Below are 27,138 nucleotides of genomic sequence, written 5' to 3'. Positions count from 1 at the left end.
CTACATCAACCTACTGTTAAAAATTAAGACAGTAGTCCTACATCAACCTACTGATAAAGATTAGGACAGTAGTCCTACATCAACCTACTGATAAAGATTAAGACAGTAGTCCTACATCAACCTACTGATAAAGAATAAGACAGTAGTTCTATATCAACCTACTGATAAAGATTAGGACAGTAGTCCTACATCAACTTACTAATAAAGATAAGGACAGTAGTCCTACATCAACCTACTGATAAAGATTAGGACAGTAGTACTACATCAACCTACTGATAAGGATTAAGACAGTAGTCCTACATCAACCTACTGATAAAAATTAAGACAGTAGTCCTTCATCAACCTACTGATAAAGATTAGGACAGTAGTCCTACATCAACCTACTGATAAAGATTAAGACAGTAGTCCTTCATCAACCTACTAATAAAGATTAGGACGTACTAATAAATATTGGGACAGTAGTCCTACATCAACCTACTAATAAAGATAAGGACAGTAGTACTACATCAACCTACTAATAAAGATAAGGACAGTAGTCCTACATCAACCTACTAATAAAGATTACGGCAGTAGTCCTACATCAACCTACTGATAAAGATTAAGACAGTAGTCCTACATCAACCTACTGTTAAAAATTAAGACAGTAGTCCTACATCAACCTACTGATAAAGATTAAGACAGTAGTCCTACATCAATCTACTGATAAAGATTAAGACAGTAGTCCTACATCAACCTACTGATAAAGATTAGGACAGTAGTCCTACATCAACCTACTGATGGAATGATGAAGAAAAAAACATAAATTTTTAAACCAGTTATGTACTTAAACAGAAGAACAACAGAAAGTACAGAACCAAGAGCTTTCACTGTTAATCATAAAGTGTCTAACAGCAATGTTTGGAGCTGGAGATAATACAACAATATCACTAAATCGAGGAGAAAAGTCAGTATTATTCTGCAGTCATATCCTAAATAGTCTTATACAAAGTATAGATATACTGAGAAATACCACTGGTGCTATATATGACTTTACCCAAGTAAACTGAATCTGATAATAACAAGAGTAATCAGAGAGAAGAAATACCAAGTGCTATATATGACTTAACCAAGTAAACTGAATCTGATAATAACAATAGTATTCAGAGAGAAGAAATATCACTGGTGCTATATATGAATTTAACCAAGTAAACTGAATCTGATAATAACAAGAGTAATCAGAGAGAAGAAACACTACTGGTGCTATATATGAATTTAACCAAGTCAACTGAATCTGATAATAACAAGAGTAATCAGAGAGAAGAAATATCACTGGTGCTATATATGACTTTACACAAGTAAACTGAATCTGATAATAACAAGAGTAATCAGAGAGAAAAAACACTACTGGTGCTATATATGAATTTAACCAAGTAAACTGAATCTGATAATAACAAGAGTAATCAGAGAGAAGAAATACCACTGGTGCTATATATGACTTTACCCAAGTAAACTGAATCTGATAATAACAAGAGTAATCAGAGAGAAGAAACACTACTGGTGCTATATATGACTTTACCCAAGTAAACTGAATCTGATAATAACAAGAGTAATCAGAGAGAAGAAATACCACTGGTGCTGTATATGACTTTACCCAAGTAAACTGAATCTGATAATAACAAGAGTAATCAAGAGAGAAGAAATATCACTGGTGCTATATATGACTTTACCCAAATAAACTGAATCTGATAATAACAAGAGTAATCAGAGAGAAGAAATACCACTGGTGCTATATATGACTTTACCCAAGTAAACTGAATCTGATAATAACAAGAGTAATCAAGAGAGAAGAAATACCACTGGTGCTATATATGACTAACCAAGTAAACTGAATCTGATAATAACAAGAGTAATCAGAGAGAAGAAATATCACTGGTGCTGTATATGACTTTACCCAAGTAAACTCAATCTGATAATAACAAGAGTAATCAGAGAGACGAAATATCACTGGTGCTGTATATGACTTTACCCAAGTAAACTGAATCTGATAATAACAAGAGTAATCAGAGAGAAGAAATACCACTGGTGCTATATATGACTTTACCCAAGTAAACTGAATCTGATAATAACAAGAGTAATCAGAGAGAAGAAATATCACTGGTGCTATATATGACTTTACCCAAGTAAACTGAATCTGATAATAACAAGAGTAATCAGAGAGACAAAATATCACTGGTGCTGTATATGACTTTACCCAAGTAAACTGAATCTGATAATAACAAGAGTAATCAGAGAGACGAAATATCACTGGTGCTGTATATGACTTTACCCAAGTAAACTGAATCTGATAATAACAAGAGTAAACAGAGAGAAGAAATACCACTGGTGCTGTATATGACTTTACCCAAGTAAACTGAATCTGATAATAACAAGAGCAATCAGAGAGAAGAAATACCACTGGTGCTATATATGAGTAATCAAGTAAACTGAATCTGATAATAACAAGAGTAATTAGAGAGAAGAAATATCACTGGTGCTACATATGACTTTACACAAGTAAACTGAATCTGATAATAACAAGAGTAATCAGAAAGAAGAAACACTACTGGTGCTATATATGACTAACCAAGTAAACTGAATCTGATAATAACAAGAGTAATCAGAGAGAAGAAATACTCCTGGTGCTATGTATGACTTTACCCAAGTAAACTGAATCTGATAATAACAAGAGTAATCAGAGAGACGAAATATCACTGGTGCTGTATATGACTTTACCCAAGTAAACTCAATCTGATAATAACAATAGTATTCAGAGAGAAGAAATATCACTGGTGCTATATATGACTTTACCCAAGTAAACTGAATCTGATAATAACAAGAGTAATCAGAGAGAAGAAATATCACTGGTGCTATATATGACTTTACCCAAGTAAACTGAATGTGATAATAACAAGAGTAATCAGAGAGAAGAAATATCACTGGTGCTATATATGACTTTACCCAAGTCAACTGAATCTGATAATAACAAGAGTAATCAGAGAGACGAAATATCACTGGTGCTGTATATGACTTTACCCAAGTAAACTGAATCTGATAATAACAGTCTGATCTAGAGATATTACATACCTTATCCAGCCGCTCCTTTCTGATATTACATGCGTTTATATTGGATAATGTAAAAGTTTACCTTCGAAAACGGAGAAAATCATTCTGATCTTAAGAAGGATTTTGCACGAGACGGAAAATCACTATGGGACAGTCGTACAGAAATGTGATCTGGATTCTAGATTACTTGGAAGCATTTTTTATAACACAGAGATAAGCCACTTTAAAGGTGTTTGGTTCATAACTCTGTGAAGTGTGACTGGACTTGTACCAAATTTCATGGGCACATTCAGGTTGAGGCTCCTCAACAAACTACAAAAAATAATCCGGATCGTGTTTGTGTAAAACTGTCCCACAGTGACTTTCCGTCTTGTGCAAAACTTTTGTGTATATCGGTTTATTAATTTTAGAGATACGCATACTGAAACACGTACACGAACCTCTCTGCAATACCAACGCAAAGATATGACGTAAAAGTGGCTAAGCCTACGAAAATTACACTTCAAAGCATATTGGTGAGAGAGTTACCAACAATCTAGCTTCAGTGAATACTTTGCCACTGGAAAATCCACTAAATGAGGAGTCCAAGGTTTCTATTGGGAAAATTCGCATAGTGTTTCCTGTAGAGAACTGTAACATTGACAAGATAAGTGATGATAAAAGTCATCTTATCTTCATACCACAATCAAAAGTGAATAGTAAGCTAAATAAGAAAAATATTTGTTTTTTAAAGCATAATTTTGGATGTATATTGTTCAACAGGTATAATTATTAATTTTGTGATTTTCATTTTTACTAATGAATATCATTTGTGAGTTACGCCTACCTATCGGTCATCAGTTTATGAAACCGTGTACGTTCGACGACTTTCATCTCATAAATAGTAAAGATCTTGTTTAACTGACTAGAATTTGAATTACTTCTATCGAATAGTAAAAACAATACGCTTTACAATAAAAACGACAACTATAAATATCACAACCATTAAATAAAACACACAGGATGGATTACTTTTACCGAATAATAAAAACAACAAGCGAAACATTAGAAATGAGTACAAAAAATATCACTATCATTAAATAGAGCACAGAGAATGGATTACTAAACAATAGAAACGACAACAATAAATATCACTATCATGAAATAAAACACAGAGAATGGATTACTAAACAATAGAAACGACAACAATAAATATCATTCTCATTAAATAAAACACAGAAGATGGATTACTAAACAATAGAAACGACAACAATAAATATCACTATCATGAAATAAAACACAGAGAATGGATTACTAAACAATAGAAACGACAACAATAAATATCACTATCATGAAATAAAACACAGAGAATGAATCACTAAACAATAGAAACGACAACAATAAATATCATTCTCATTAAATAAAACACAGAGGATGGATTACTAAACAATAAAAACGACAACAATGAATATCATTATCATTAAATAAAACACAGAGGATGGGTCACTAAACAATAAAAACGACAACAATAAATATCACTATCATTAAATAAAACACAGAGGATGGATTACTAAACAATAAAAACGACAACAATGAATATCACTCTCATTAAATAAAACACAGAGAATGGATTACTAAACAATAGAAACGACAACAATAAATATCACTATCATGAAATAAAACACAGAGAATGGATTACTAAACAACAGAAACGACAACAATAAATATCATTATAATTAAATAAAACACAGAGGATGTATTACTAAACAACAGAAACGACAACAATAAATATCACTACGAAATAAAACACAGAGAATGGATTACTAAAAATTAAAAACGACAACAATAAATATCATTATCATTAAATAGAACACAGAGGTTGAGCTACTAAAGAATAGAAACGACAACAATAAATATCACTATCATTAAATAAAACACAGAGGATGGATTACTAAACAATAGAAACGACAACAATAAATATCACTATCATTAAATAAAACTGAGACGATGGATTACTTTCACTGAATCATAAAAAGAAGCCCCCAAACAATAGAAACGAGAATAATAAATTTCAGTATGATTAAATATAAGTGTTTTGTTTAGCCACATTACACTGTCTGCTGTGGGGAACTGAGCTGAGGAGTTTTATGTTCTATGGAGGACAAATATATAAAAAGTGTGACACTAAATCAGGTAATGCAGAAAGACCAGCTTTACGTTCTTATACTTAAATACAACAGTTAAAATTCGTTAAAATAAAGATTAATGGATCCCTCGAAATATTTTGATTTTAATGTATTTATCACGCAAACCAGAACCAGTTTACTTTGCTGCTCCCAGTTTGGAGCACAACAACTAATTCAGTAATCTAGAGTGTTAGCTACACTTTTCATATCTCCAGTTTGGGTAATTCTGTCGACATTTTCCCAGTATTACAAAACTTCCCAACTAAATTTAGTTTGAATTGTTAGCGAGTAAAGATGGACAGAAAATCTGGTTCCATTTTAAACTTGAAAAGTGACCTTGTTGAGAATCGTTTTGTTTAATACAAAGTAAGGTAAACACCAGGTGACGTGAGTGCTACAACTCCTTATTCCATAAGAAGATGGTGAAATCATAGGAGTTTTTATTTCATGTGATTACTTATTTTAACAACGTTTGTTTGCTTGTAATGGTTTGGTTTTGAATTTCACGAAAAACTACACGAGGGCTGTCTGCACTAGCCGTCCATAATTTGGAGGAAATGCAGCTAGTCATCACTACTCACCATCAACTCTTTTACCAACGAATAGTGGGATTGACAATTACATTATAACGTCCCCACGGCTGAATTGGCGAGGATGTTTCGTGTGACAGGGATTCGAACCTGCGACTCTCAGTTTACGAGTCGAGTGCTTTAACCACCTGGCCATGTTGTTTGTAACGAAGCACAAATCTATACAATGGGCTGTCTGTGCTCAGCTCACCACGGGTACCGAAAACCGAATTCTGGCATTGTAGGGCCGGAGACATACCGTTGCCTCACTGAGGGAACTCTTAACAATGGTAAAATAATATTAAGGACAGCTGAAAACGCCTTATGTGATTTACTACAGCCGAATATAATATTGTGATAATAACATACAATATTCGACAGCTAAAGCCTCTTCTGTGACTTAAAGCCGATTATAATTTTGCGATAACAAACACTAATGGACAGGCAAAATGATATTCTAATTGATATCCTGAATTAAATATCAGTATATTAAATATGATGATATGAGCCACGTTCGAGTAAGATAACAGCGACATCTTTATATTACATTCATTAGATGTTTAATAGTTTTAATACTGACTGTGTTTATAAAGACCTCTGCTATTCAGAAAATATTAAAAAATTAGGGACTTTAAAGGCCCTGGTATCAGGGTAATAGTCGACATGTTACTGGAAAGAGAAAACTCTAGTTATGTGCTTCATGTAATTATGAGTCAAGTCTCTGAATATAAAATACGAACGGGAAGGTAACGAGGTGTGTATCTTGATAAGGGGTGAATTTGAGAAGGAAAACACAAGATCACGTGGAGTCATGTACATGTGGATACTGTAAACAATTACAAGATCATGTACATTCATGTACATGTGGATACTGTAAACAAACACAAGATCATGTACATTCATGTCTTGAAACATGTGGATACTGTAAACAAATACAACGTTAAACACTATAAACTAATAGATAAGGAGTCATGACTTAAGGAGGTTAAATATGTAAATACTGTAAACTGATAGATCACGTGGAGTCATGACTTGAAAGAGACTGTATCTGTGAAAATTGTACTATTGGATAATGTGGAGTCATGGCTTGAAAGAGGCTGTATCTGTGAAAACTGTACTATTGGATGATGTGGAGTCATGGCTTGAAAGAGGCTGTATCTGTGAAAACTGTACTATTGGATGATGTGGAGTCATGGCTTGAAAGAGGCTGTATCTGTGAAAACTAAGTTAATAGATTATGTGGAGTCATGGCTTGAAAGAGGCTGTATCTGTGAAAACTGTAAGCTAATAGATTATGTGGAGTCATGGCTTGAAAGAGACTGTATCTGTGAAAACTGTAAGCTAATAGATTAAGAGGAGTCATGGCTTGAAAGAGGCTGTATCTGTGAAAACTGTAAGCTAATAGATTATGTAGAGTCATGGCTTGAAAGAGACTGTATCTGTAAAAACTGTAAATAAATAGATTATGTAGAGTCATGGCTTGAAAGAGGCTGTATCTGTAAAAACTATAAATAGATCATATGGAGTCATGGCTTGAAAGAGGCTGTATCTGTAAAAACTATAAATAGATCATGTGGAGTCATGGCTTGAAAGAGGCTGTATCTGTAAAAACTATAAATAGATCATGTGGAGTCATGGCTTGAAAGAGGCTGTATTTGTAAAACCTATAAATAGATCATGTGGAGTCATGGCTTGAAAGAGGCTGTATCTGTAAAAACTATAAATAGATCATGTGGAGTCATGGCTTGAAAGAGGCTGTATTTGTAAAAACTGTAAACTAATAGATCACGTGGAGTTATGTAATCCAACAGAAGATTACAAGCAGAGAAATAATGGAATCTTGTGGCATACTTTATTACTATGACACCAGAGCCTATGGATAAAACATGGACAATGAAAAACATCTTCATGATCAGGTCAGAATTTTTAACAGCTGGCATATGGCTTGAGGTTTCACAGCTGGTGATCTTACACGGTTTTTAACAGCTGATACATGGCTTCAGGTTTCACAGGTGACGAACTTACATGGTTTTTAACAACTGGTACATGGCTTCAGGTTTCACAGGTGACGAACTTACATGGTTTTTAACAGCTGATACATGGCTTCAGGTTTCACAGGTGACGAACTTACATGGTTTTTAACAACTGGTACATGGTTTCAGGTTTCACAGGTGACGAACTTACATGGTTTTTAACAGCTGATACATGGCTTCAGGTTTCACAGGTGACGAACTTACACGGTTTTTAACAGCTGGTACATGGCTTCAGGTTTCACAGGTGATGAACTTACATGAATTATTATGTCCTCTTTGTGAACGTTTTGTCACCAGCTACTAAAACAGCACCAACCTAATCTGATAAGTTTCAGTTATGATGTAGCAAAACATATCACCCTATGTGCATAGCACCAACAGTACTACATTAAACATTGAGATCACTTTCCAATACATGGCCAACTTTTCTTTCATAAATGTTTTTATTTATTTATTCATAATAACAAGTAACAAAGTTTGCATATATTAATCTCAAACCAACAAACCTGATATATTTTCCCATAAAAAACAAAACAGAGAAGCTTCTCACAACTTGCATTTCAGAACACACCAAACTTGCTATAAAATAGTCGCAAAATAATAAAATGGAAAAACATACTAGAACAAAAACGTGTCTTCAGACTATTAAGATCTGATCACATCTCTACTTTAATGAAATATAAATGTTCGAACAGCTCTTCAAATAAGCACAACCATTATATTACAGGTAAACCTATTAGCATATCAGCTCGCATCTGGTGTCCAACAAGTACATGACAGTAAGAGAATAACATAACAGGTAACTTCAGATTGTCTTTATAACACCCCAACCCCTTACTGTATTATCTAGCAACCATTCTCAAGTATTTATAAGGGTTAGACAACAACAACTAACCTGGATTTACCACAATAATATCTTTTCACAACATTTACTGTGTAAGCAACAGCATGTCCCTATTGAATACCAAGTAAAAACAACTTATGATAAGTTTGGCATTGCACACTGCAGGCTCAAATAATTAAGATAAACAATAGGATTCATTTGAAAGAGTGAGATTTGTTTTTTGACATACATAATGAAAAATGTGTGACAAATCTACAAAGGTTGTTTGGTTTCTGTTAACAATTTTTATATCTGCTTCACAATCACCATCAAGAAAACATCTTCAACCCAAATATATTTCCCAAGAGACGTTATGTTATAAAAGTAAATTATTGTAAATGAAACTTAACAACAAATTCAAAACACTTTCATTATTTAGAATTTTCTTACAAAGTAGGTATTAATACAATGTTGAAATAATAGAAATTTCTAGTTGTTAATACAATAACTTAGTATTCTAACATACATTGTGCAAATCTAACATGTGTATTCCTTTTACAATTCTAACTATATAATAAAGAAAGATAAAAATGTTCAATAGTTTAAAACATGTTGCATTAAAATGTAGACAAACAGATAATTAAAAATGTAATACGTAGTTAACAGAAATGTTTGATTATTTTCCCTAATTGGCACAAAGTTATTTAATAATTAATATTTGATTTCATATGGTAACTTAGAAATAATAAAGGAATTGTACTCAAGTAATTTTTTTTTTTAAAGTAATGAATTAAATTTGTTTGTGCCATCAAAACATGATTCTACACTTGTTACATCAATAATCACATCTTTTAGAACTGTAAGATATAGTGATATGGAAACTGTAGAACATTCTGCCAGAACACATGACTCCCATTTCAGATTCTGCATCTCAAGATGGCTGGCGTGGTTATTAAAATAAAGTAGAGAACACCGTTTCAATCCAAGAAGGTGGAAACGTGTTTTTTTCTATTTCCTCTTGAGATACATTTTTACTTCAAGTTGGTTTCTCATCATGACGAATTACCTTTAAGACTCTGCTCATATGCTAAACATTATAATCTTTAAAAAACAAAGCACAGAAAAATTAGGGAAGATAATACAGTGCTCTTCGAGAGATATGTCACCAATATAATTGTTTTTTATTAAAGAATTTAAGAACTACTTTTACGTTTAATACTAAATGTTTTAAGTGAAACTGGAAAATATAACACTACTTAGAAACTTTCAATCTCTAACAAGCATGAAACATTAGCAGCAACAACAATGATTCCACTGTACCATAGCTGCAACTAACCCATCAGCCGAGCCTCTAATAGCCAAAATGGCAGTGTGTGCTAAGAGACAAGTTTTGTTTATCATTAGGAAACAAAGAACGAACATGACCACTGAAGGTCAATGGATGTAACTAAAACACAACAAACTGATGTTGTCTAACTTTACATCTATCAAGTACAATTTCTCTTATACCAAAGACATTTAACATTTATTTAATCTATTATAAACTTTTGTGATAGCCAGCAGCCAAGTTATTAATATGTATAAGTCTCACAGGAAGGATTTATATAGCCCTTGAAGATGTGTGATGTTTAACCAAATGATTACCTAAAACTCCTGAAGATAGTTTAACCAAATGATTACCTAAAACTTACTGAAGCTCTAGAAAACAGTTATTGAAGTTTGTTCAAAGGTTTGTCTTAAGCTAACGATTAACCAATAGTCTGTCTATAGCTACTGAACTTGTAATCAAAAACTCAGAGTGAATTAATGTTAAGCACAAAGCCATGTAAAGGGTTACATGCACTGTGTTCGTTGTGGAAATCAAACCCAACAGTTTAACATCATCAGCTGTCAAGCTTACTTCTGAGCCACCAGGGAAAGAGTGAATGTGAGAAAAATATATCTTTAATACGTTAAAATATGTAGTTATCACCCCTGTAGTCAACATACATCAGTATCTGAACAAGACATTTAGTTTAAATTTCATCTTTTTCCAAATCCCTTTTAAAATACAAAAGAAATAAACTTTACAAAGTAATAACTTTCCTTTACTAATTAAATTATGTACTTATTTTTTTCAAGTCCTATTTAAAATACCAAAACCATACTTCATAATATATGTCTCTGATGACCTTCTTCTACTAAACTTTGAGTTGAAATATATATTTTTATAAATCCTCAGATTGGACGTCATTATATTTGATTGGCAACAAATATTTAAGTATTCTTGTCATAACACAGAAAACTAACTTTTATCCAACAGAAAATTTTATGCCAAGTAATAATTCAATAATTTCTTTTGAATGTGCAAATTTTACTTGGTTTTATATTTAATATTTCCAACTAGAAGATTATTTGCTTTTCAACCTTGCACTCCCCCTCCCTTTAAACAAACAAAATGGAACAAATCTTCTTTTAATACTTATTAAACAGAAATAAAACATTTCTGTTTTCAGACTATTGCAAAGAACTCTGACCTGCCGTCACTCCAGAAGGGAAGAGCTGCTGGTCTCAAAGTAAGACACCATCCAAGAAAAATGTGAGAACCATCTCACAATTCCAGTAACCACCTTGTCACTGAGTGGGGCAGGCATTTCGTAAAGTGTTTACTTACAAAACCATGTAAAAAGAAGTGTCCAATGTCTTAAAGCACAAAGGACAGTTGTTTGCTTGCCAATGTCTAAAAGACCCTCTCCATCTTTGGGACCAGGTAGCACAATACCTACTAAAGTCAGAGAAACAACAGTCCAGAACACTGATGGATGCACTGATTGCTTTGGTTAGTGCACTTATACTACTAGCAATCTCTGTCTGCTAACTTTCATTTACCCTCTTCAGTTGACTTGTCGGACATTTCTTGCAATTTATCTACGTACTCGGAAAATATGTCTCGAAAACAACCCCAAAATTTTTCTGGAATGGTAATTGCTGTCCTGAAATTGCTTTTCACCTAGAAAAAAAGAATTACTCTGTTAAGCAATTTCAAAATAAAAACTGATAACAAAATTAACATTCAAAACAGTGAAGTCAAACAGTCATACACAGTTATTGAAGTGAAACAGTCATGCACAGTTATTGAAGTGAAACAGTCATGCACAGTTACTGAAGTGAAACAGTCATGCACAGTTATTGAAGTGAAACAGTCATAAACAGTTATTGAAGTGAAACAGTCATGCACAGTTACTGAAGTCAAACAGTCATACACAGTTACTGAAGTCAAACTGTTATACACAGTTACTGAAGTCAAAGAGTCATGCACAGTTACTGAAGTCAAACAGTCATACACAGTTACTGAAGTCAAACAGTCATGCACAGTTACTGAAGTCAAACAGTCATGCACAGTTACTGAAGTCAAACAGTCATGCACAGTTACTGAAGTCAAACAGTCATACAAGTTAGTGAAGTCAAACAGTCATACACAGTTACTGAAGTCAAACAGTCATACACAGTTACTGAAGTCAAACAGTCATACACAGTTACTGAAGTCAAACAGTCATGCACAGTTACTGAAGTCAAACAGTCATGCACAGTTACTGAAGTCAAACAGTCATGCACAGTTATTGAAGTCAAACAGTCATGCACAGTTACTGAAGTCAAACAGTCATGCACAGTTATTGAAGTGAAACAGTCATACAAGTTAGTGAAGTCAAACAGTCATACACAGTTACTGAAGTCAAACAGTCATACACAGTTATTGAAGTGAAACAGTCATGCACAGTTACTGAAGTCAAACAGTCATACAGAGTTACTGAAGTCAAACTGTTATACACAGTTACTGAAGTGAAACAGTCATACACAGTTATTGAAGTGAAACAGTCATGCACAGTTACTGAAGTCAAACTGTTATACACAGTTACTGAAGTGAAACAGTCATACACAGTTATTGAAGTGAAACAGTCATACACAGTTACTGAAGTCAAACTGTTATACACAGTTACTGAAGTCAAACAGTCATACACAGTTATTGAAGTGAAACAGTCATGCACAGTTACTGAAGTCAAACAGTCATGCACAGTTATTGAAGTGAAACAGTCATGCACAGTTACTGAAGTCAAACAGTCATACACAGTTACTGAAGTCAAACAGTCATGCACAGTTACTGAAGTCAAACAGTCATGCACAGTTATTGAAGTGAAACAGTCATACACAGTTACTAAAGTGAAACAGTCATGCACAGTTATTGAAGTGAAACAGTATACACAGTTACTGAAGTGAAACAGTCATGCACAGTTATTGAAGTCAAACAGTCATACACAGTTACTGAAGTCAAACAGTCATGCACAGTTACTGGAGTGAAACAGTCATGCACAGTTATTGAAGTGAAACAGTCATACACAGTTACTGAAGTGAAACAGTCATGCACAGTTATTGAAGTCAAACAGTATACACAGTTACTGAAGTGAAACAGTCATGCACAGTTACTGAAGTCAAACAGTCATACACAGTTACTGAAGTCAAACAGTTATACACAGTTACTGAAGTCAAACAGTCATACACAGTTATTGAAGTGAAACAGTCATACACAGTTATTGAAGTGAAACAGTCATACACAGTTACTGAAGTTAAACTGTTATACACAGTTACTGAAGTCAAACAGTCATACACAGTTATTGAAGTGAAACAGTCATGCACAGTTACTGAAGTCAAACAGTCATGCACAGTTATTGAAGTGAAACAGTCATGCACAGTTACTGAAGTCAAACAGTCATGCACAGTTACTGAAGTCAAACAGTATACACAGTTACTGAAGTGAAACAGTCATACACAGTTACTGAAGTCAAACAGTCATGCACAGTTACTGAAATTTTGCTATTCATTTACTCGATCCATTACTTTACCTTAGAAATAATTTCAAACTATGTTTCCATTATAGTCTCTCGATTTCTTCTTTAGAAAATGTTGTTGAACAGTTTTACTGAAAATTGTAACTTGATGAAGTAGTGGTGAAACAGAAGGTTTGTATGCTAGGATGACTGAGTGTGTTGTTATATAGATGTAAACATCTTACTTTATCACTGTGTGGTTCATATTCCACAGCTTTAGTATTCATGTTACTATGCAGCCACATTCTTTGAAACAATTGGTTAATACCAAATGTTGCACATGTATTAACTTACTAAATTCATTGGTTTTTTCTGTTTCTCTGTTGTATTGATTTGTTTTCATTGGTCTCTTAGTTACTCTACTGCACTGGTTTGTTTCAGCACAAAACTACACAATATGCTATCTGTGCTCTGTCCACAAATGGATATAAAACCCCAGAACTTAGTGTTTTAAATCTGTAAACTTACCACTGACCCATCGCTAGATTTATTGTACTGGAGTCCCACTCATAATGGAAGGTGTAAACTGTGTTTTGCCATCAAGTGATTTCAGACTTCTACATACTGATATGACTCTATGCTTTTTGAACCTCTTTGGAAGTTTTCAGTAAGATCTTTAAGATAGAGTAATAATAGATATAGTATCTGTAACTCTCTTAATGTTTGCCCTCTTTATTTTTTTCTTTAACAAGTATTATCTAATAAGAAGTGTATTTTGTTTGGTTAGCATTTTCTGTATGACAAATCTTGTTTGTTCTGACGACCAAGCCATCTACAAAACTCCCTTATACAGTGATTTAGTATAAGGTCTATAGTTATAGAAATGTTTGGTATGTTTTGAATTTTGCACAGTTACAAGAGTTGCACTATCCACTGCTAATTTTGAAGTGAGAGACTAGAGGAAAGCAAGCTAGTCAACACCATCAACTCTTCAGCTGCACTTTTATCAACAAACAGCAGAATTGACCACAACATTATAATGCACCATGGCTGAAATGATTAGGATGTTCAATAATGATGACTCAACCTTCAGATTGTGAGTTGACTACCAGGACACGCTATGCCTCTTACACGAGAAGATAGCAATCAGCTTTTCTCACAAGATTCGATCCTGGTTTCTGTCCCTTTCAAAACTTCCAAGATGACACTACATATAAACTAATTAGTATATAGCAATGAAAGAAATAATTAACAAATAATGACATAAGCTGACATCCATTACATGAAACACAACTGGTCATACAATAAAAGTAATCTCTTATATGAAATAAGCTGACATCCATTACATGAAACACGACTGGTCATACAATAAAAGTAATCTCTTATATGAAATAAGCTGACATCCATTACATGAAACACGACTGGTCATACAATAAAAGTAATCTCTTAAATGACATAAGCTGACATCCATTACATGAAACACGACTGGTCATACAATAAAAGTAATCTCTTATAGTGATTTATTACTTATTCCTCTTACCAACCCATATAATTTATTAAACTTACTAAATGAGAAGATGGATATGACTATAGTTAACCAATTTGGAAAGAGAATAAGTGACTGTATTCATAGACTGCACAGTTACAGTACCTCAGATACACGCATATAAATTCCCCTGCTGTTTTGTCCTACATCAAAATAAAAATTCTTATTCTTGATACGCATGTGACGAGCTTCAGGTAGCTCCCCTCTGAATCCTACAAAGATAGAGTAGGGGTATTTGATTAACTATCAAAATTAATGTGTAATACAGGTTCCAGTTCATTCTTAAGGTCAAGAGACTTAATAACCTGATTAAACTGAGAGACATTGTAGTTACTAGAGTATCTCCTAACACAAGTAAGAGTACCATGATCCTTATTCATTATGTTGTTCTCTAAACCATTACAGAAGTACTTATAAAAAAACATGAACATACAGATTATAACAAAGCAGTGAACACCGTAACTTAGTTCAATTTAAAAAACAACTTCATAACTGCACATTAATCTGAGAAAAATATGAGTTATTGCATTTCTCGTGTACCCAAGTCAGCAAATCTTCGGAGTTGATTTAAAATTGAGCAACTTGTGAATTTACAATTTGACTAAGTTCATCATCTTTCAATAAAGGTAAGAAACAAGTGAAACGTATTATAGTCTAACACAACCCTGTATGTAACTAGATTTACAAGTACAGATAATAAACTGTATTTGACACACATCCTATCCTATATAGTAATCACTGCATTATAATATAAAACATTTAAAAATCTAGTGGCTAACTTGAAGACATAAATTAAACAACTTATTTTTATTTTTACACTAACTTCATAGCTTTGTCTCATTTTACATTTTTGTTCAATTTCTTAATGTTAATTTATCTTATTACCACACAAGTCGTTGTCTTCAATGCCAAACTCTTCCAAAAGATCGGTGAGTGCATCACGCAGTTCTATCATTCCTTGTGCTGGTACAGCGACTTGAGAACGAGGACCCCCCCTAGCTATTGTTTGTGAAATCTAGATTATTAGGGAAGAAAAGAAGTCATTTACATAATAAGTATGAGAACCCCTCCAGTTATTGTTTGTGAAATAAATATGATTGGGAAACAAAATAAAGTAATTTAAGCAATAAGAATGAGGACCCCCCTAGCTACTGTTTGTGGAATCTACATGATTAGGGAAGAAAAGAAGTAATTTAAATAATAAGTATGATGACTGCTCTAGCTATTGTTTGTGAAATCTAGATTATTAGGGAAGAAAAGAAGTCTTTTAAATAATAAGTATGAGGACTGCTCTAGCTATTGTTTGTGAAATCTAGATTATTAGAGAAGAAAAGAAGTCTTTTAAATAATAAGTATGAGGACTGCTCTAGCTATTGTTTGTGAAATCTAGATTATTAGGGAAGAAAAGAAGTAATTTAAATAATAAGTATGAGGACTGCTCTAGCTATTGTTTGTGAAATCTAGATTATTATGGAAGAAAAGAAGTCTTTTAAATAATAAGTATGAGGACTGCTCTAGCTACTGTTTGTGAAATCTAGATTATTAGGGAAGAAAAGAAGTAATTTAAATAATAAGTATGAGGACTGCTCTAGCTATTGTTTGTGAAAATATAGATTATTAGGGAAGAAAAGAAGTCTTTTAAATAATAAGTATGAGAACTGCTCTAGCTATTGTTTGTGAAATCTAGATTATTAGGGAAGAAAAGAAGTCTTTAAATAATAAGTATGAGGACTGCTCTAGCTATTGTTTGTGAAATCTAGATTATTATGGAAGAAAAGAAGTAATAATAATAAGTATGAGGACTGCTCTAGCTATTGTTTGTGAAATCTAGATTATTATGGAAGAAAAGAAGTCTTTTAAATAATAAGTATGAGAACCGCTCTAGCTATTGTTTGTGAAATCTAGATTATTAGGGAAGAAAAGAAGTCTTTTAAATAATAAGTATGAGGACTGCTCTAGCTATTGTTTGTGAAATCTAGATTATTATGGAAGAAAAGAAGTCTTTTAAATAATAAGTATGAGGACTGCTCTAGCTATTGTTTGTGAAATCTAGATTATTATGGAAGAAAAGAAGTCTTTTAAATAATAAGTATGAGAACCGCTCTAGCTATTGTTTGTGAAATCTAGATTATTATGGAAGAAAAGAAGTCTTTTAAATAATAAGTATGAGGACTGCTCTAGCTATTGTTTGTGAAATCTAGATTATTAGGGAAGAAAAGAAGTAATTTAAATAATAAGTATGAGGACTGCTCTAGCTATTGTTTGTGAAATCTAGATTATTATGGAAGAAAAGAAGTCTTTTAAATAATAAGTATGAGGACTGCTCTAGCTACTGTTTGTGAAATCTAGATTATTAGGGAAGAAAAGAAGTAATTTAAATAATAAGTATGAGGACTGCTCTAGCTATTATTTGTGAAATCTAGATTATTAGGGAAGAAAAGAAGTAATTTAAATAATAAGTATGAGGACTGCTCTAGCTATTGTTTGTGAAATCTAGATTATTAGGGAAGAAAAGAAGTAATAATAATAAGTATGAGGACTGCTCTAGCTATTGTTTGTGAAATCAAGATTATTATGGAAGAAAAGAAGTCTTTAAATAATAAGTATGAGGACTGCTCTAGCTACTGTTTGTGAAATCTAGATTATTATGGAAGAAAAGAAGTAATAATAATAAGTATGAGGACTGCTCTAGCTATTATTTGTGAAATATAGATTATTATGGAAGAAAAAAAGTCCTTTAAATAATAAGTATGAGGACTGCTCTAGCTATTGTTTGTGAAATCTAGATTATTATGGAAGAAAAGAAGTCTTTTAAATAATAAGTATGAGGACTGCTCTAGCTACTGTTTGTGAAATCTAGATTATTAGGGAAGAAAAGAAGTAATTTAAATAATAAGTATGAGGACTGCTCTAGCTATTGTTTGTGAAATCTAGATTATTAGGGAAGAAAAGAAGTAATTTAAATAATAAGTATGAGGACTGCTCTAGCTATTGTTTGTGAAATCTAGATTATTAGAGAAGAAAAGAAGTAATAATAATAAGTATGAGGACTGCTCTAGCTATTGTTTGTGAAATCTAGATTATTATGGAAGAAAAGAAGTCTTTTAAATAATAAGTATGAGGACTGCTCTAGCTACTGTTTGTGAAATCTAGATTATTAGGGAAGAAAAGAAGTAATTTAAATAATAAGTATGAGGACTGCTCTAGCTATTATTTGTGAAATCTAGATTATTAGGAAGAAAAGAAGTAATTTAAATAATAAGTATGAGGACTGCTCTAGCAATTGTTTGTGAAATCTAGATTATTAGAGAAGAAAAGAAGTAATAATAATAAGTATGAGGACTGCTCTAGCTATTGTTTGTGAAATCTAGATTATTATGGAAGAAAAGAAGTCTTTTAAATAATAAGTATGAGGACTGCTCTAGCTATTGTTTGTGAAATCTAGATTATTAGGGAAGAAAAGAAGTAATTTAAATAATAAGTATGAGGACTGCTCTAGCTATTGTTTGTGAAATCTAGATTATTATGGAAAAAAGAAGTCTTTAAATAATAAGTATGAGGACTGCTCTAGCTATTGTTTGTGAAATCTAGATTATTATGGAAGAAAAGAAGTCTTTAAATAATAAGTATGAGGACTGCTCTAGCTACTGTTTGTGAAATCTAGATTATTAGGGAAGAAAAGAAGTAATTTAAATAATAAGTATGAGGACTGCTCTAGCTATTGTTTGTGAAATCTAGATTATTATGGAAGAAAAGAAGTCTTTTAAATAATAAGTATGAGGACTGCTCTAGCTATTGTTTGTGAAATCTAGATTATTATGGAAGAAAAGAAGTCTTTTAAATAATAAGTATGAGGACTGCTCTAGCTATTGTTTGTGAAATCTAGATTATTAGGGAAGAAAAGAAGTAATTTAAATAATAAGTATGAGGACTGCTCTAGCTATTGTTTGTGAAATCTAGATTATTAGGGAAGAAAAGAAGTCTTTAAATAATAAGTATGAGAACTGCTCTAGCTATTGTTTGTGAAATCTAGATTATTAGGGAAGAAAAGAAGTCTTTTAAATAATAAGTATGAGGACTGCTCTAGCTATTGTTTGTGAAATCTAGATTATTATGGAAGAAAAGAAGTAATAATAATAAGTATGAGGACTGCTCTAGCTATTGTTTGTGAAATCTAGATTATTATGGAAGAAAAGAAGTCTTTTAAATAATAAGTATGAGAACTGCTCTAGCTATTGTTTGTGAAATCTAGATTATTAGGGAAGAAAAGAAGTCTTTTAAATAATAAGTATGAGGACTGCTCTAGCTATTGTTTGTGAAATCTAGATTATTATGGAAGAAAAGAAGTCTTTTAAATAATAAGTATGAGGACTGCTCTAGCTATTGTTTGTGAAATCTAGATTATTATGGAAGAAAAGAAGTAATAATAATAAGTATGAGGACTGCTCTAGCTATTATTTGTGAAATCTAGATTATTATGGAAGAAAAGAAGTCTTTTAAATAATAAGTATGAGGACTGCTCTAGCTATTGTTTGTGAAATCTAGATTATTATGGAAGAAAAGAAGTCTTTTAAATAATAAGTATGAGAACTGCTCTAGCTATTGTTTGTGAAATCTAGATTATTATGGAAGAAAAGAAGTCTTTTAAATAATAAGTATGAGGACTGCTCTAGCTATTGTTTGTGAAATCTAGATTATTATGGAAGAAAAGAAGTCTTTTAAATAATAAGTATGAGGACTGCTCTAGCTATTGTTTGTGAAATCTAGATTATTAGGGAAGAAAAGAAGTAATTTAAATAATAAGTATGAGGACTGCTCTAGCTACTGTTTGTGAAATCTAGATTATTAGGGAAGAAAAGAAGTAATTTAAATAATAAGTATGAGGACTGCTCTAGCTATTGTTTGTGAAAATATAGATTATTAGGGAAGAAAAGAAGTCTTTAAATAATAAGTATGAGAACCGCTCTAGCTATTGTTTGTGAAATCTAGATTATTAGGGAAGAAAAGAAGTCTTTTAAATAATAAGTATGAGGACTGCTCTAGCTATTGTTTGTGAAATCTAGATTATTATGGAAGAAAAGAAGTCTTTTAAATAATAAGTATGAGAACCGCTCTAGCTATTGTTTGTGAAATCTAGATTATTAGGGAAGAAAAGAAGTCTTTTAAATAATAAGTATGAGGACTGCTCTAGCTATTGTTTGTGAAAATATAGATTATTAGGGAAGAAAAGAAGTCTTTTAAATAATAAGTATGAGAACTGCTCTAGCTATTGTTTGTGAAATCTAGATTATTATGGAAGAAAAGAAGTCTTTTAAATAATAAGTATGAGGACTGCTCTAGCTATTGTTTGTGAAATCTAGATTATTATGGAAGAAAAGAAGTAATAATAATAAGTATGAGGACTGCTCTAGCTATTATTTGTGAAATCTAGATTATTATGGAAGAAAAGAAGTCTTTTAAATAATAAGTATGAGGACTGCTCTAGCTATTGTTTGTGAAATCTAGATTATTATGGAAGAAAAGAAGTCTTTTAAATAATAAGTATGAGGACTGCTCTAGCTATTGTTTGTGAAATCTAGATTATTATGGAAGAAAAGAAGTCTTTTAAATAATAAGTATGAGAACCGCTCTAGCTATTGTTTGTGAAATCTAGATTATTATGGAAGAAAAGATGTCTTTTAAATAATAAGTATGAGGACTGCTCTAGCTATTGTTTGTGAAATCTAGATTATTATGGAAGAAAAGAAGTCTTTTAAATAATAAGTATGAGGACTGCTCTAGCTATTGTTTGTGAAATCTAGATTATTAGGGAAGAAAAGAAGTAATTTAAATAATAAGTATGAGGACTGCTCTAGCTATTGTTTGTGAAATCTAGATTATTAGGGAAGAAAAGAAGTAATTTAAATAATAAGTATGAGGACTGCTCTAGCTATTGTTTGTGAAAATATAGATTATTAGGGAAGAAAAGAAGTCTTTTAAATAATAAGTATGAGAACCGCTCTAGCTATTGTTTGTGAAATCTAGATTATTAGGGAAGAAAAGAAGTCTTTTAAATAATAAGTATGAGGACTGCTCTAGCTATTGTTTGTGAAATCTAGATTATTATGGAAGAAAAGAAGTCTTTTAAATAATAAGTATGAGAACCGCTCTAGCTACTGTTTGTGAAATCTAGATTATTAGGGAAGAAAAGAAGTCTTTTAAATAATAAGTATGAGGACTGCTCTAGCTATTGTTTGTGAAAATATAGATTATTAGGGAAGAAAAGAAGTCTTTTAAATAATAAGTATGAGAACTGCTCTAGCTATTGTTTGTGAAATCTAGATTATTAGGGAAGAAAAGAAGTCTTTAAATAATAAGTATGAGGACTGCTCTAGCTATTGTTTGTGAAATCTAGATTATTATGGAAGAAAAGAAGTAATAATAATAAGTATGAGGACTGCTCTAGCTATTGTTTGTGAAATCTAGATTATTATGGAAGAAAAGAAGTCTTTAAATAATAAGTATGAGGACTGCTCTAGCTATTATTTGTGAAATCTAGATTATTATGGAAGAAAAGAAGTAATAATAATAAGTATGAGGACTGCTCTAGCTATTGTTTGTGAAATCTAGATTATTATGGAAGAAAAGAAGTCTTTTAAATAATAAGTATGAGGACTGCTCTAGCTATTGTTTGTGAAATCTAGATTATTATGGAAGAAAAGAAGTCTTTTAAATAATAAGTATGAGGACTGCTCTAGCTATTGTTTGTGAAATCTAGATTATTATGGAAGAAAAGAAGTCTTTTAAATAATAAGTATGAGGACTGCTCTAGCTATTGTTTGTGAAATCTAGATTATTAGGGAAGAAAAGAGGTAATAATAATAAGTATGATGACTGCTCTAGCTATTGTTTGTGAAATCTAGATTATTAGGGAAGAAAAGAGGTAATAATAATAAGTATGAGGACTGCTCTAGCTATTGTTTGTGAAATCTAGATTATTAGGGAAGAAAAGAAGTCTTTTAAATAATAAGTATGAGGACTGCTCTAGCTACTGTTTGTGAAATCTAGATTATTATGGAAGAAAAGAGGTAATAATAATAAGTATGATGACTGCTCTAGCTATTGTTTGTGAAATCTAGATTATTAGGGAAGAAAAGAAGTAATTTACATAATAAGTATGAGAACCGCTCTAGCTACTGTTTGTGAAATCTAGATTATAAGGGAAGAAAAAAAGTAATTTAAATAATAAGTATGAGGACTGCTCTAGCTATTGTTTGTGAAATCTAGATTATTAGGGAAGAAAAGAAGTCTTTTAAATAATAAGTATGAGGACTGCTCTAGCTATTGTTTGTGAAATCTAGATTATTAGGGAAGAAAAGAAGTAATTTAAATAATAAGTATGAGGACTGCTCTAGCTATTGTTTGTGAAATCTAGATTATTATGGAAGAAAAGAAGTCTTTTAAATAATAAGTATGAGGACTGCTCTAGCTACTGTTTGTGAAATCTAGATTATTAGGGAAGAAAAGAAGTAATTTAAATAATAAGTATGAGGACTGCTCTAGCTATTGTTTGTGAAAATATAGATTATTAGGGAAGAAAAGAAGTCTTTTAAATAATAAGTATGAGAACTGCTCTAGCTATTGTTTGTGAAATCTAGATTATTAGGGAAGAAAAGAAGTCTTTTAAATAATAAGTATGAGGACTGCTCTAGCTATTGTTTGTGAAATCTAGATTATTATGGAAGAAAAGAAGTAATAATAATAAGTATGAGGACTGCTCTAGCTATTGTTTGTGAAATCTAGATTATTATGGAAGAAAAGAAGTCTTTTAAATAATAAGTATGAGAACCGCTCTAGCTATTGTTTGTGAAATCTAGATTATTAGGGAAGAAAAGAAGTCTTTAAATAATAAGTATGAGGACTGCTCTAGCTATTGTTTGTGAAATCTAGATTATTATGGAAGAAAAGAAGTCTTTTAAATAATAAGTATGAGGACTGCTCTAGCTATTGTTTGTGAAATCTAGATTATTATGGAAGAAAAGAAGTAATAATAATAAGTATGAGGACTGCTCTAGCTATTATTTGTGAAATCTAGATTATTATGGAAGAAAAGAAGTCTTTAAATAATAAGTATGAGGACTGCTCTAGCTATTGTTTGTGAAATCTAGATTATTATGGAAGAAAAGAAGTCTTTAAATAATAAGTATGAGAACCGCTCTAGCTATTGTTTGTGAAATCTAGATTATTATGGAAGAAAAGATGTCTTTTAAATAATAAGTATGAGGACTGCTCTAGCTATTGTTTGTGAAATCTAGATTATTATGGAAGAAAAGAAGTCTTTTAAATAATAAGTATGAGGACTGCTCTAGCTATTGTTTGTGAAATCTAGATTATTAGGGAAGAAAAGAAGTAATTTAAATAATAAGTATGAGGACTGCTCTAGCTACTGTTTGTGAAATCTAGATTATTAGGGAAGAAAAAAAGTAATTTAAATAATAAGTATGAGGACTGCTCTAGCTATTGTTTGTGAAAATATAGATTATTAGGGAAGAAAAGAAGTCTTTTAAATAATAAGTATGAGAACTGCTCTAGCTATTGTTTGTGAAATCTAGATTATTAGGGAAGAAAAGAAGTCTTTTAAATAATAAGTATGAGGACTGCTCTAGCTATTGTTTGTGAAATCTAGATTATTATGGAAGAAAAGAAGTCTTTAAATAATAAGTATGAGAACCGCTCTAGCTACTGTTTGTGAAATCTAGATTATTAGGGAAGAAAAGAAGTCTTTAAATAATAAGTATGAGGACTGCTCTAGCTATTGTTTGTGAAATCTAGATTATTATGGAAGAAAAGAAGTAATAATAATAAGTATGAGGACTGCTCTAGCTATTGTTTGTGAAATCTAGATTATTATGGAAGAAAAGAAGTCTTTTAAATAATAAGTATGAGGACTGCTCTAGCTATTATTTGTGAAATCTAGATTATTATGGAAGAAAAGAAGTAATAATAATAAGTATGAGGACTGCTCTAGCTATTATTTGTGAAATCTAGATTATTATGGAAGAAAAGAAGTCTTTTAAATAATAAGTATGAGGACTGCTCTAGCTATTGTTTGTGAAATCTAGATTATTATGGAAGAAAAGAAGTCTTTTAAATAATAAGTATGAGGACTGCTCTAGCTATTGTTTGTGAAATCTAGATTATTATGGAAGAAAAGAAGTCTTTAAATAATAAGTATGAGGACTGCTCTAGCTATTGTTTGTGAAATCTAGATTATTAGGGAAGAAAAGAGGTAATAATAATAAGTATGATGACTGCTCTAGCTATTGTTTGTGAAATCTAGATTATTAGGGAAGAAAAGAAGTAATTTAAATAATAAGTATGAGGACTGCTCTAGCTACTGTTTGTGAAATCTAGATTATTAGGGAAGAAAAGAAGTAATTTAAATAATAAGTATGAGGACTGCTCTAGCTATTGTTTGTGAAAATATAGATTATTAGGGAAGAAAAGAAGTCTTTAAATAATAAGTATGAGAACCGCTCTAGCTATTGTTTGTGAAATCTAGATTATTAGGGAAGAAAAGAAGTCTTTTAAATAATAAGTATGAGGACTGCTCTAGCTATTGTTTGTGAAATCTAGATTATTATGGAAGAAAAGAAGTCTTTAAATAATAAGTATGAGAACCGCTCTAGCTACTGTTTGTGAAATCTAGATTATTAGGGAAGAAAAGAAGTCTTTAAATAAGAAGTATGAGGACTGCTCTAGCTATTGTTTGTGAAAATATAGATTATTAGGGAAGAAAAGAAGTCTTTTAAATAATAAGTATGAGAACTGCTCTAGCTATTGTTTGTGAAATCTAGATTATTAGGGAAGAAAAGAAGTCTTTTAAATAATAAGTATGAGGACTGCTCTAGCTATTGTTTGTGAAATCTAGATTATTATGGAAGAAAAGAAGTAATAATAATAAGTATGAGGACTGCTCTAGCTATTGTTTGTGAAATCTAGATTATTATGGAAGAAAAGAAGTCTTTTAAATAATAAGTATGAGGACTGCTCTAGCTATTATTTGTGAAATCTAGATTATTATGGAAGAAAAGAAGTAATAATAATAAGTATGAGGACTGCTCTAGCTATTATTTGTGAAATCTAGATTATTATGGAAGAAAAGAAGTCTTTTAAATAATAAGTATGAGGACTGCTCTAGCTATTGTTTGTGAAATCTAGATTATTATGGAAGAAAAGAAGTCTTTAAATAATAAGTATGAGGACTGCTCTAGCTATTGTTTGTGAAATCTAGATTATTATGGAAGAAAAGAAGTCTTTAAATAATAAGTATGAGGACTGCTCTAGCTATTGTTTGTGAAATCTAGATTATTAGGGAAGAAAAGAGGTAATAATAATAAGTATGATGACTGCTCTAGCTATTGTTTGTGAAATCTAGATTATTAGGGAAGAAAAGAGGTAATAATAATAAGTATGAGGACTGCTCTAGCTATTGTTTGTGAAATCTAGATTATTAGGGAAGAAAAGAAGTCTTTTAAATAATAAGTATGAGGACTGCTCTAGCTACTGTTTGTGAAATCTAGATTATTATGGAAGAAAAGAGGTAATAATAATAAGTATGATGACTGCTCTAGCTATTGTTTGTGAAATCTAGATTATTAGGGAAGAAAAGAAGTCTTTTAAATAATAAGTATGAGGACTGCTCTAGCTATTGTTTGTGAAATCTAGATTATTAGAGAAGAAAAGAAGTCTTTTAAATAATAAGTATGAGGACTGCTCTAGCTATTGTTTGTGAAATCTAGATTATTAGGGAAGAAAAGAAGTAATTTAAATAATAAGTATGAGGACTGCTCTAGCTATTGTTTGTGAAATCTAGATTATTATGGAAGAAAAGAAGTCTTTTAAATAATAAGTATGAGGACTGCTCTAGCTACTGTTTGTGAAATCTAGATTATTAGGGAAGAAAAGAAGTAATTTAAATAATAAGTATGAGGACTGCTCTAGCTATTGTTTGTGAAAATATAGATTATTAGGGAAGAAAAGAAGTCTTTTAAATAATAAGTATGAGAACTGCTCTAGCTATTGTTTGTGAAATCTAGATTATTAGGGAAGAAAAGAAGTCTTTTAAATAATAAGTATGAGGACTGCTCTAGCTATTGTTTGTGAAATCTAGATTATTATGGAAGAAAAGAAGTAATAATAATAAGTATGAGGACTGCTCTAGCTATTGTTTGTGAAATCTAGATTATTATGGAAGAAAAGAAGTCTTTTAAATAATAAGTATGAGAACCGCTCTAGCTACTGTTTGTGAAATCTAGATTATTAGGGAAGAAAAGAAGTCTTTTAAATAATAAGTATGAGGACTGCTCTAGCTATTGTTTGTGAAATCTAGATTATTATGGAAGAAAAGAAGTCTTTTAAATAATAAGTATGAGGACTGCTCTAGCTATTGTTTGTGAAATCTAGATTATTAGGGAAGAAAAGAAGTCTTTTAAATAATAAGTATGAGGACTGCTCTAGCTATTGTTTGTGAAATCTAGATTATTATGGAAGAAAAGAAGTCTTTTAAATAATAAGTATGAGGACTGCTCTAGCTATTGTTTGTGAAATCTAGACTATTAGGGAAGAAAAGAAGTAATTTAAATAATAAGTATGAGGACTGCTCTAGCTATTGTTTGTGAAATCTAGATTATTATGGAAGAAAAGAAGTCTTTTAAATAATAAGTATGAGGACTGCTCTAGCTACTGTTTGTGAAATCTAGATTATTAGGGAAGAAAAGAAGTAATTTAAATAATAAGTATGAGGACTGCTCTAGCTATTATTTGTGAAATCTAGATTATTAGGGAAGAAAAGAAGTAATTTAAATAATAAGTATGAGGACTGCTCTAGCTATTGTTTGTGAAATCTAGATTATTAGGGAAGAAAAGAAGTAATAATAATAAGTATGAGGACTGCTCTAGCTATTGTTTGTGAAATCAAGATTATTATGGAAGAAAAGAAGTCTTTTAAATAATAAGTATGAGGACTGCTCTAGCTACTGTTTGTGAAATCTAGATTATTATGGAAGAAAAGAAGTAATAATAATAAGTATGAGGACTGCTCTAGCTATTATTTGTGAAATATAGATTATTATGGAAGA

General features: G+C 31.5%; 1 protein-coding gene across 1 annotated transcript in view; it reads right to left on the bottom strand.

Moving 5' to 3' along the window:
* Positions 1–11,311: 11,311 nt before the first annotated feature.
* The window catches only part of LOC143233850 (transcriptional regulator protein Pur-beta-like), a 32,209-nt gene continuing 16,382 nt past the window's right edge, over positions 11,312–27,138 (bottom strand). The window contains exons 2-4 of the mRNA XM_076470635.1: positions 15,905–16,034; positions 15,125–15,231; positions 11,312–11,660 (exon numbers count right to left, since the gene is read on the bottom strand). Of these exons, the coding sequence (XP_076326750.1) occupies positions 11,532–11,660; positions 15,125–15,231; positions 15,905–16,034 (366 nt within the window). The 3' untranslated portion in view covers positions 11,312–11,531. The remainder of the gene's footprint in view (positions 11,661–15,124; positions 15,232–15,904; positions 16,035–27,138) is intronic.

Source organism: Tachypleus tridentatus, chromosome 1, assembly GCF_004210375.1.
Source record: "Tachypleus tridentatus isolate NWPU-2018 chromosome 1, ASM421037v1, whole genome shotgun sequence".
NCBI lineage: Eukaryota > Metazoa > Arthropoda > Merostomata > Xiphosura > Limulidae > Tachypleus > Tachypleus tridentatus.
This window is presented reverse-complemented; position numbering and strand designations above follow the sequence as displayed.